Genomic DNA, 11,554 nt, shown 5'->3' with positions numbered 1-11,554 from the left:
TCATTTTGTATGTATGCGCTGTACTCTGAGTGTGTGCTGTCTCAATGCAAACTAGCGGAGCGCCACTCCAGATACCCGTCGCCACCCTTCTCGGCGTCCACTAAATTGCCTACTATACCCACAAGTTTCCCGTCCGAACTCTGCTCCAGCGCACCCTTCATCTCGGGGACCATTCGATGTTTCCCTATCCCTATCACCCGCGCTTCGTTGAGTTTTAGTCTTTTGTTTCCCACGCTTTCCCACGCTATCGAAAGGCTAGAGATTGGACTGTTTTGTTCATGTGTTACCCTTCGGCTGTCGGCAGGAACCTCGTTTTTGTGTGTAGGATTGTTTGGTGTCGAGGTAGCACGGGAGAGATGCGGGATGGATGCGAACCGGCTGGCGGCAGGGCGGAAGGGATGTCGGGGGGACCACCTACCGGTTACCACATCTTCAGAAGCTCAGATGAAAGAAGTCCTCCTCTCGTTGTAGATGTCTCCCCGGCCCGCGTGTGAGATGGATACAACATGACATATCACACCCACCCGGCGCGGCTTGGAGATAACCGGCCCCCACGGCTACGCTACCTTACCTGGCTACGTCCTGCGAGATAGATGAAGTGTCCCCCGTCGTAGGCAGCGTTCAAGGTTCCATCGGGGATTAATTTCGACGTCATTGCCACGACTTTTCGCCAAGTGATGTCCGCATCGGTCGAGGTTTCCCAAAAGAGCCTTCGTACTTCTGGCGACGTCGAATCCTTGCCGAACATACCGGCCCACCCTGCCCAGGCAGCCTCTTTCGAGATCTCAACAGGGGTCTTGTAAGTGAAATCACATCTACCTCTTATATCGTACATGCAGTATGTGTGGGCAAGGTACGGCTGCTGCACCCGTCGTTGCGCTGCATGGCTCTTCCAACCACAAGATCGCTTATTGTGTAAGGTACTATCAACGCGTGTTTGCGCCGCACCCCTACCTCGGCGCATTCCTTTTTTTTTTCTCCCCCTTCTTTGGCTTACGGAGCAGAGCCGGGGTATCTGTGGGTGTGGCATGGGAGCTAAAAGAGACGTCTTACATGATGGTCGCCGATTACTAGTGCGGCAGGAATGAAGCCTATTATCTGGTTCAGCCTCAAACGGCCTGGCCGCACCCCGGTTTACCGTTGCTTACCTACCCACACACCAGGTATCCGTACTCCGTACCTTGCGACGTGGAAGCAATACAAGCAGTGGATGCGGCGGCACAGCCGTCCCTGGCGAGCCGGGTAGGCTACATCTCTTGGCGGATGTCGGTTCCCCAGATAAGGATTCTGAAGGAGGAAGGAAGGGGTGGAGGGGAAGGATCGGATCTCATATAACGCTTGCCTTCCTTCCTCCTTGTCTGACCGGTTGTACCATAATTGTGTCTCATTATAACTCTTATATATCAAGATTTCCTTTTATTGTGGTTTATTGAACATTCGAATTACACGCACTTCCCCCTTAGATTCCCTGTTCGAGCATCGACTTACATCAGTTTCTCGGTGGAACATCATCAAGAAAGAAACAAGGACAGAACGCCATGACGATTCGAGATAGCGACGCCTCGGGTGCGAAGAAGGAGCACACCAACATGACACATGGCGACAACAACAGCTTCTTCGAGCACGATGTTGAGATGCTGGGATCCGTGGACGCTCATCTGCTCAACACCACCGTCCAGAACATCTCGTGGGAGGGCACGGAGGTCACCGTCAAGGACAGGGTGACGAAGCAGCCCAAGAAGATCGTCGACCACGTCAACGGGATCGTGGAGGCTGGTACGTCTTGCAATTCCTTGTACTCTACTCACATGTCACATACCATCCTCACACAACTTTCCAGGAGAAATCTGCGCCCTCATGGGCCCCTCGGGCTGCGGCAAGACAACCCTCCTCAACGTCCTCGCAGGCCGCCCCACAAACGCCTCCTCGGTCTCCGGCTCCGTCCTCGTCAACGGCGCGAAGCCCTCGCGCTCCCAGTTCCGCCAGATGAGCTGCTTCGTGGAGCAGGAGGACGCCCTCATCGGCTCGCTCACCGTCCGCGAGACCTTGCTGTTCACCTCGCGCCTCTCCAGCACCTCCTCGCTTCCCGCCAGCGAGCGCCTCGCGCGCATCGATGGCCTGCTCAACGCTTTCGGTCTCAACGAGCAGGCCAACACCATCATCGGCACGCCGATCCGCAAGGGCATCTCGGGCGGGCAGAAGAGGCGTGTTGGTGTGGCGAGCCAGCTTATCACGAGCCCGAAGATCATGTTCCTGGACGAGCCGACGAGCGGGTTGGATTCTGCGGCGAGTTTTGAGGTGATCAGTTACCTCAAGACGGTGGCTAAGCGGAGCAACGTAAGTCGAGTCAATCTGCCTCTAATTCAGCTTCCACGAAAAACCTTGCATACTAACACACCGACAGCTCATCGTCATCGCCTCCATCCACCAACCCTCCACCTCCACCTTCAACCTCTTTGACAAGCTCCTCCTCCTCTCCGCCGGCAAGACGCACTACTTTGGCCCCGTCAACAACGTCGTCCCCTACTACGAGTCCCTCGGCATGCCGATCCCCACGCAGGTGAACCCGGCCGAGCACGTGCTCGAGATGGTTAACACGGATTTCGTCAAGGACAAGCGCCAGGCGGCGCAGAGGCTCGAGGCGATGCACGGCGCCTGGGAGGAGTCGCGCCCGGCCAAGGAGCTGCGGGCCGCCATCGCCGATGCCGAGAAGAATAGCAATTCCCTAGACGACGACCAGGCGGAGAAGAAGCCCGGCTTGCCGAGTCTCGCGCTGACGTTGCTGCACCGGAGCTTCATCAAGAGTTATCGGGATGTTGTGGCGTACGGGATCCGGTTTGTCATGTACACTGGTGAGTTATCTGGATTCTTGCTTGTGTTTCGAGGATGGTGTACTGACTGGATCAGGTCTGGCTATCATGATGGGTACTGTATGGCTTCGCCTTTCGACTGACCAGGAGTCCATTATCCCCTTGACCAATGCCATTGTAAGTACCCCTATAGTCCATATCAACTCTGATTCCCGGGCTTCACTGACCATCATACTAGTTCTTTGGCGGTGCCTTCATGAGCTTCATGGCAGTCGCCGCAGTCCCAAGCGTACGCACCTCTCCTCACCCCCCTTGACAAACCCAAAACTAACATAAACCAACTCAAAGTTCCTCGAAGACCGCGACCAATACGTGAAGGAGCACCAAAACGGTCTCTACGGCCCAACAGCTCTCCTCATCTCAAACTTCTTCATCGGTATCCCCTACCTCTTCCTCATCGCCCTCATCTTCTCCGTAATCTCCTACTGGCTTTCCAACTTCCGCCCCTCAGCCACGGCCTTCTTCATCTGGGTCCTCTGGCTCTTCCTCGACCTGCTCGCCGCCGAGTCCCTCGTCGTCTTCTTCGTCTCCCTCTTCCCCAGCTTCGTCATCAGCCTCGCGCTCGTCGCCTTCGCAAACGGCCTCTGGATGAGCGTAAACGGCTTCATGGTCTCCCCCACCATTCTCAACTCGTTTTACAAGTACGTCTTCCACTACTGGGACTACCAGAAGTATGTGTTCGAGGGCATGATGCACAACGAGTTCGGGCACCGCACATATACCTGCGGGAAAGGGTGCCAGTGCATGTACCAGACCCCGCTGGCGAGCGAGTGCAAGATTGCCGGGCAGGGCGTGCTCGATACGTACGGGTACACAGAGAACCACTTTGGCAGAGACGTGGGCATCATGCTTTCCATCGTCATCGGATACCGCATCGCGGCGTGGATCGTGTTGAAGATCAAGAAGAACTGAGAAGGGTGCCCACGCCGCTGGTCGGTTATCACGTACCTCGTACAATTTGTGTAAGGTCGGGAAGTGTGTACATGGGGGCTAGGCTTGTCCGTCTTTTATGCTGGCATAGTTGGCTTTAGACGGCTTGCAAAGGCCTGGCTTATAGTGTTTCTTTATGTTGGGCTTAGATGAAGGGGGGAGCGTAACAGTTTGTTTGTGGGGGTCATGGCGTCCATCTGGTTTAGACGGTTTGTATCACTTAATTTGCAAGTCTTAATAATTGAAAATAAAATCCAAAAAAATCCTTCGGCACAGGGGCAAAGGAGTGCGAGGAATGAGAACGAACACACATAGAGCATGGATATCGTGAGGTAAAACAAATATGATTGGTATCAGACATCGCAAACGGAAATGTTGCCGTCCCTCCATATACAACTCAACGCCAGGACCCAACATCAAAACACCAACTCGCTTCTTCCCAGCCAATCGAGCTCCAAACTTTTTGAAAGACCACCAGCTTCTGGTAACATACATAGTAGACAGAGGTTGCCGTCCAGGCATTTACAAACATCGTACAACACCATCATCGCCGCCACTTTCTCATCGTACATTATAGCTAGAGCTGGGCCCCGACCGGCCCACGCCCTTCTCCTTCTGCCACGTCGTCCACTTGCTCTTCCCATCGTACCGCGAGAACCTGTTCCCGATCGCGTCCGAGACCGTCATCGTGGGCACGAGCCTCGCGTCCGAGTGGTACGGCAACACGCTGCGCTCCTTCTTGGCCCGGGGCGGCTTGGGCGTCGTCATCTTCTCCTCCTGCGCCTTGAGCGCCGTCCTCCTGTCCTTGAGCACCTGGCTCAACTCGGCCTCGCTGCTGGCGATCTGCGCCTTGAGGAAAAAGGTGTCGGCCGTCGTCCTGTCCTCGAGCGTGTCCATGACGGGCGTGCGAGGCGTGTACTCGATGCCGTCGAGCTTGGGCACGTGCGAGGGGTCGGGCACGATGGCGGGGTCGAGGCGGGCTTCGGCGCCCTTGGAGAGCAGCGTGGTGATGTCGAGGCTCTCGCCGTGGGGGATCGGTGTCTTGTGGCTCGGCGTGATGCAGTCCATGTCGACCTCCTTGCGGAGGACATGGTCAATGTCGATGGCCGAGAAGTACGCCACCGACTGCGGCAGGTCGTTAATGCCCACTTGCTGGGAGAACATGGCCCTGGTCCAGACGTTGGCTACCTGCAGCGCCATCGCCGCACGGTACTTGTCGTGGTTTTTGACAAGGTATCGAATCTCATCATGGACGGTGATGGCGAGACGGGCATCGATATTGAACCGCCTAGTGAGATAGTCCATGCTGACGATGAGGAGGTGGAGGTAGTCGACGCCAGATGACTGGACGGCCCAGTTGATGCGCGACGTCAGGTAGCCGTTCTGGTTGATAAATCTACGCATCAAGGCCTCCGTGATGCCGGCCCCAAGGACGAACGTCCGCGGCCGCTCCTGGGCCGCAAACTCCTCCAGCTTGTTGAACAAGAACGACTCAGTCCCGCCGCGCCAGAACGGCCGCTTGCTGAGTACTGATCTGTTGGTTTTTGTACCCTTCGTCGTAGCGTATAGTTTTGACGCAGTCGCGTTTGTCTCCTGCTCGGACAGGTTGGGATTGAACTGTCTCAACAGCTGACCAGCAAACTTGAGGCCCGCACCGTAGATACGGCCATAGTTGAAGACCTTGGCATCGTTCCTCGTGATGCCGAGAATGCCTGCTGTCCGCGAGTGGAGATCTGTGCCGGCTGCTTTGGTGCCCTCCAGAGTCATGAATCCAATGGCGTTGCCACCATGCAGTTTGAACGTTGCGTCTCCGACCAGACTCGCAATCCACAGCTCTTCCGAGTCAACATCGGCCCCGACAAAGCAGTAGCCCGGTGGTGCTTTCACCATCGACTTGAGCTCCGATCCGACTCTGTTCTTCTTCGCGTTACTTGCCGTGAGCCATGTGTTCTCTACGGCTCGTCTCGTAATGGTACCCATAGGTATGATTTGAGGCAAGATGTAGCCCTGGACTTCCTCCGCGCTCTTCTCCTTCTTGGAGCTTGCATCCTCACCGTTGACCGACAGATCGTCTTCGTACACCACCATCTGTGACCTGATGCGATCCCGAGCACTGATCCAGTACGAACACGACGCATTCATTTCCAGCGCCTCCTTGGCGTATGCGTACTCTGACGACAAGGTGCCCTTCTCAAAGTAGGAGAGATAGCTTTTGGCCATCGGGTTGACGCACCGTGCCGTGGGCCCGTCCTTGTGGGGGAGCTTAAAAAAGATGCCCTCTTCTTTCAGTAGTGCCGCATCGGCGTCATAGTCGGAGAAATCGCACTCAATCATTTGCTTCTGCGCGTAGGCCTCTGCTTCGTCAAAGGCCACTCTAAACGTCCAACCATACTTGTCCGACCAGAACAACGGGTGGTTATCCCACGATAGTTTGAGTAGGATAGGCGCGATGCGGGTACGCACAGAGATGGCAATGGGGGCATCGTTCTTCGGAAACAAGTCCTTGTACCACTTCGGCATGCCCGGCTTCTTTTGTCTCGCGGCTGGCCGTGGGGGGTCATTCTTCTTTTTCCCCTTGACCATCTTGATCTCCTGGCCGGACCAGTCCAGCTGCTTCAACCATGGATCGTTCCCCCATTTCTCGGGGTCGTCCTTGATTGCCAGAGCCTGCTCAGTAAGCCCGATGAGACGCTCCTGCACGGCGTCAGAAAGCTCTCGGTAGGTGGCCTCAGCATTGTGAATGTAGGCATCCCATGTCTGGTTGACGGGTAGAATGACGGACGAAAGGTGTCGCAGGGCCGCGAAGCTGACGGGATGAGGGCAAGTGTCCAAGAAATTGGGAAATACAATCTGGTACACCCTATGAGTGATGGCTACGTCTGCAGCGCAGTAGTCGAGGAGGTTGTCCAGCTTGCTCAACACGCCATCCCGGTCGAGGGAGCCGAACTCGTCGCGAACGGCCTTGTCAATGGAGACGTCGAGGTGGAATTTTGCCACATCGCGGAGTGAGTTAACCGAGCTTCGTTCCACCCACAACTCCTCCTCCTCTTGCCGTAAGGCACTGTTGCCCAGAAGTTCCGCAAGCTGGACGTCGTCTGTTTCGCTCGCGATTTTATCTCGTAACTCTCTACTCTTTTTGTGCTTCATCCACGTCGGCCTCTGCTGCGAGCACATGCCGTTCACAGCGACGTGAAGCGACATGGTGTCCAGGAACGAGTTGCGAGTCTGCTTCACGTCGTACTCTTCTAGTATCCTCGCCCTGTCGTATCCAACATTGTGTCCTACTATTATACGCTCCTTGTTCGGGTCGCCCAACGGTATCAGGTGTCGATCAGACTCCGATTCGCCCAGGAGCCACGGGGACAGCCAGGCGTACCATGCCGTCGGGCTCGAGGCGCAAGCCATGACGGCAAACGAGCTTTCCTTCCACATGACTTCGGTATCAAAACAGAGCATCGACTCGTCGGGCGCATCGACCGCCTCGGTTCGGCCATCGGGATAGTATTTGGTCCAGCCACTCCGGCGAACCCATTTCCGCGGTTTTGGCGGTGCGCTCGCCCTCGCAAATTGTTTGGCAAAAGAGAGGTACGGCTCGGCAGAATCGACGGCCAGCTTGTAGAAGTGCTCGTCCAATGTGCGTCCTTGGAGCTCTGGTAAATCGAAGGCGATAGGGTCGCTATTGTCCGTGTTCTTGCCGAGTAAATCATGCCGGCGCAAATGGTCTTTCGATAGTTCGACGAGTTCTGAAGGCGGTGGGGGGTTTCCATCGGGGAAGAGCTGTTTATACACATGAGCGCTGAGGTGCTGGACACCGATATCGTTGAAGCGCGCTTGCGACGGGACTGCAAATGTTAGCGAATGGCCAGGCAAACATCTAGTTAGGCGCATGATCGTACGAGCTAGACTTTGTTGTGATTCTGCAATGTCACTTGTCTTGGAGGCATCTGCAGCGATTGCGGATTGCCACCGAACGTAAGAGCGCCATGCTAGGCGACGGGAAGCATGGTGTCTGGCTAGGCGGACGAAGCTCGCAGTCGAACTCCTCAGTACATGGTTCGCAATCTCAACCATCGCAGGATCGGCCTTGCAGCATGCCACAGCGAGTTCGGGTGCGTATTAGATGCGTATTGTCGATGTATGGTAGCGCAGCATGACCTGGATGCGAAGAAGAGGATGCGCGGAAGCTGGGAGGTGCGGCGCTGAATGAGCGACGAACAAGGAGCAAGGCCGAAAACTCGAAAGTTGCCGTCACCATTTCGATAGGCGTCGCGATAGGGGGCGGAAGAGGGGCGCGTTAGCTTGGGTCCATGTGCTGCTGCAAGGATGGCAGCCAATCGGCATCGTTGGGATTGCCTGCTTTGCTCAGCTCACCTGGTCGCCCCCACCTTGAGAGCTTTCAGGGTCTCCCGCTTGCCTGGGCCATGGAAAGCGACCTCAAAATGGAGTGTTCCCACTTTCGAAGACAGTTGGATCGCGTCTCCTATCTCGTCTGTCATCCCGAAGGACACTGTCTCTTCATCCTATCTGACATCTTAATTTACCACTATTCGTACAGTCAATCAGGATTATTGTGCAGAGTTAGCTACAGCACCTGACCTCCATGCTTAGACACATCAAGACGAGTAGCGCAAGAGCAACTGTAAATACACACAATCATCCATATTCAAGTGGATTCCTGGATGTTGACTTTATTTCTTGCAACTAGATTGGTGCATTCATCTGTCTACTAGGTAAGCACATAAATCAAGGGATGAAGCAGCGAAGTTAAGTCATGAAAACCATCGTCTACGCCTTGAGTTACCTTTGCCTGGGTATCAAATTGTCGAATTCCGAAGACAGTCGCCGCCCGTCGCCCCCACTTTAGTCGGCACTGTGGGTCTATTACCTCCGGCCCGCTCCGGCAGTCACAATCCTCCTAACGGGGTTTTTTTCTATCTTGGGCAGGCATGTATCTAGTCCATAATGCTACGTGGTAGTAAAATGAACCAGGCACAGTTCATCCAAGCTGCTCACTTTCGAGACTGGAGAAGCATACACTTGGCACCTGTGCCGTGTGTTGCGGCCACCTGTGTTGTGTCGCGCTTGCCGCACCAGTCTCGGGCCCTCAGCCAGTCTGGAACTGGGATCACAACGCAGCGACGTATCACACCAATGAATGAGTGAAAACGCTGTGCGAGAGCTGCCCGACACTGGGTGACCGACTGGCTGCATGTAGCCGTGTTGTGCAACGCCGGGACCGGCCTAGATCCCAAAGCAGAGGCAGACACAGATGGAGAGGACCACCTAGATCGTTTCTTTTCTTATTCGAGTCGCGTTTTCTCCTCTGTCCACTGACGACCCGAGCGCTGCGTCTGCCACTTGACGCAATCGGGAATCCCGAGGCAGCTACAGAGGCATCCCTTAGTAGTGTACACATCCTGATCCGAGGACTATTGAATTTTTCCCTTCTCATTTTTTTTCCCCTCTGAGATTTGACCCTGGCGGATCACAAATACTAATTAGTGCCGGTGGCCCATGAGTAAGTCCGCTGAGAACCTGGAAGAACTCAAGTGTCCCATCCAGTCGCCACCAGTGCACCTGCAAAAGAAGTGCCCTGCTGACCTGATTCACACACGGCCACAGCTGCCATTCAGAACGTCCTGGTCGCGGAGCAATTGCCCGTCCACAGCAGCCCGCTGCCACTGGTCAGCAACAGATCAATCGCCGAACCGACGCCTAAACCCCGAAACGGCCTGACGACACTAGCAAGGACGTCCAACCGTCATCCCGCCTTCGTCGCTCCCCTCCACCACTTTCCCTTCGTCACTTCGACATGGCGAAGAACCCCTTTGGCGACCTTCATTCTCCTTTCGGCAGATACCTGTCAGGTAATTAGATGCCTTCTTGTTCCCTATGCACATTGTCTATCAATCATTGTCTTTCTTGGGATCCCCAAACCTCTTGTCTCTGACCTTGGACATTGTTCCTTTCGCGCTGCAGACGACCGGCGCTTCCTAATTCCTCCCATGCCGGGCCTCATCCCGTTTTTACCCACGCCTCCTCTGCCTCAGCCGACTCGACCGACCTCTGGTCAATCCGTGAATCACCTCCAAGACCTGGACGGGGGTGCTGCACGAGGCGGCAGTAGTCAGGTACCCATCGAGCTCGACGACGATTCAGAGCCCGCACAGGCTACGACTTCAGGGCCTCTAAACGCCACCACGGGTACTCAGCAACAGCAGCAACAACAGCGGTCTCGTAACCACGCAGTCAACCCTTGGGGCATATTGACACCAGACAACACCCAGCACCTACAAGCTTTACCCTCTTTTTCAGACTTTGCCGCCAACCTGGATTTCTCGCAGTTCGACGCGACAGCGCCTTTCCCTAACGGCGCCCCGCAGACGCCTGGCCACGACCTGAACAGTGACGAGTTCCTTTCGGCACTGGTTGATGGGAACTTCTCCTCGCCATCCTCGTACCCTCAACAAGTTCAAGCCTTTCCAGGCACCCACCAACCGAATCAGTCCTCGAATCTACAAAACCCTCCCCATCGCTGCCCTCCAGAAACGGCGCTGCGACCAAACCGCCTCTTCACCAGAAACAGCATCAACAACACTCCCGCCGCGCCACCTGTAGGACTTGCACCGACGGGAAATCCTACTACTTTCGAGAGCGAGGTGGAAGAATCGCTTTTCGTCAGCTCAGACGACGAACTACCAGCCACAATGCCTGTACAGACGCGCCGGAGAGCCTCCACAATACTCAGTTCCGACCACGACCCCGAACCGGAGGAGATCGCGGCACCCACATCGCGAAAGAGAGCTGCGCCCTCCTCTGCACCGTCTCGAGGTTCTGTCGGCCCGAAAAGACGGCGGACATCACAGCCCCAGGGCACGCGCACTCAGACAGCAACCAATACTCTAGTCATAGACGACGACCCCTTTGCCGAGGAAAAGGAAGAATCGAAGAAGGGAAAGGAGAAGGATGAGGACATTATTGATCTGGCAGGCCCTAATGAGGCGTCGGAGGAGGTGAAAGTGCCCAAGGAAGACAACAGGGTCAAGCTCTCAGCCTTCCAGTGTGTCATCTGCATGGACGATGTCACTGCGTTGACAGTAACACACTGCGGTATGTGCCAACCTGCGCTATACTGGGAAATCGCACTAATGCTTAGCAGGTCACCTCTTCTGTTCCGAGTGCCTGCACTCTGCACTCAACGTCGACGCCACTAAGAATAAGTGCCCGATCTGCCGACAAAAAGTCGAAACCAAGGACCGAAACGAGTACACAAGCAAGACCAAGGGCTTCTGGCCTCTAGAGCTCAAGTTGATGACAGCAAGCCGCAAGGGGAAACAGCGGGCCTAAAGACTTTTTTTCCTTTTCTTCTACACCATTACTTATTTTAACATCCCCCCAGGACTGCCTTCTTCGAGTCACGGGCAGTACATCCATCTTTGGCGAACACACACAGGAGGGGAGGGCATAGGGTTGCGTGGTTTTAGCATTTACAGTGCGTTTGGGGGAAATCGGGAGGGCCTGGTCATTGATTTCTTGTGATACCCGTTCAACCAGCATTGCGCTCACGGAGGGCGAGCGGAGGAGCCCTTAGACCTGTTTAGGGACAGCAAAAGCGAAATGACAGCCCATTTCAGCCATTTTCCTGACTACTCGAGTCTTGAGCACTATGAACCTACTTGAAGAAAGAGTCAGAACAGACCACGGGCGGTAAATTCATGTGCAAAAGATCTACATTCGTCACGACTCTTTATTCA

At 55.2% G+C, this 11,554-nt stretch overlaps 3 protein-coding genes across 3 annotated transcripts; 2 read left to right on the top strand and 1 right to left on the bottom strand.

The window, feature by feature from the left end:
- Positions 1–1,538: 1,538 nt before the first annotated feature.
- On the top strand, positions 1,539–3,782 carry HER10_EVM0007203 (ABC transporter; the record flags this gene model as incomplete). The annotated part of the gene is made up of 5 exons (XM_035476767.1): positions 1,539–1,776; positions 1,841–2,337; positions 2,405–2,852; positions 2,908–2,987; positions 3,159–3,782. 5 exons carry the CDS (start codon positions 1,539–1,541, stop codon positions 3,780–3,782), a joined length of 1,887 nt encoding a protein of 628 aa, XP_035336201.1.
- Positions 3,783–4,181: 399 nt separating this feature from the next.
- HER10_EVM0012020 (DNA polymerase family A) lies at positions 4,182–8,040 on the bottom strand. The gene is made up of 2 exons (XM_035481424.1): positions 7,697–8,040; positions 4,182–7,642 (listed from the first exon to the last, which is right to left on the bottom strand). The coding sequence occupies exons 1-2, from the start codon at positions 7,869–7,871 to the stop codon at positions 4,362–4,364; spliced, it is 3,456 nt and encodes a 1,151-aa protein (XP_035336628.1). The 5' UTR covers positions 7,872–8,040; the 3' UTR covers positions 4,182–4,361.
- Positions 8,041–9,198: 1,158 nt separating this feature from the next.
- Positions 9,199–11,541, top strand: HER10_EVM0008468 (uncharacterized protein). The gene is made up of 3 exons (XM_035477987.1): positions 9,199–9,667; positions 9,780–10,910; positions 10,960–11,541. The coding sequence occupies exons 1-3, from the start codon at positions 9,613–9,615 to the stop codon at positions 11,145–11,147; spliced, it is 1,374 nt and encodes a 457-aa protein (XP_035336306.1). The 5' UTR covers positions 9,199–9,612; the 3' UTR covers positions 11,148–11,541.
- Positions 11,542–11,554: the final 13 nt, after the last annotated feature.

The sequence above is a fragment of the Colletotrichum scovillei genome (genome assembly GCF_011075155.1).
Source record: "Colletotrichum scovillei strain TJNH1 chromosome Unknown Contig00003, whole genome shotgun sequence".
Taxonomy (NCBI): Eukaryota; Fungi; Ascomycota; class Sordariomycetes; order Glomerellales; family Glomerellaceae; genus Colletotrichum; species Colletotrichum scovillei.
This window is presented reverse-complemented; position numbering and strand designations above follow the sequence as displayed.

Excerpts from the sequence above, each read along its gene's own strand:
- HER10_EVM0008468 (XM_035477987.1), top strand. The coding sequence starts at position 9,613 with ATGGCGAAGAACCCCTTTGGCGACCTTCATTCTCCTTTCGGCAGATAC. Across the intron at positions 9,668-9,779 it reads TTTCGGCAGATACCTGTCAG|ACGACCGGCGCTTCCTAATT; the intron begins GTAATTAGATGC and ends TTCGCGCTGCAG. Across the intron at positions 10,911-10,959 it reads GTTGACAGTAACACACTGCG|GTCACCTCTTCTGTTCCGAG; the intron begins GTATGTGCCAAC and ends AATGCTTAGCAG.
- HER10_EVM0012020 (XM_035481424.1), bottom strand. The coding sequence starts at position 7,871 with ATGGTTGAGATTGCGAACCATGTACTGAGGAGTTCGACTGCGAGCTTC. Across the intron at positions 7,643-7,696 it reads ATCACAACAAAGTCTAGCTC|TCCCGTCGCAAGCGCGCTTC; the intron begins GTACGATCATGC and ends TAACATTTGCAG.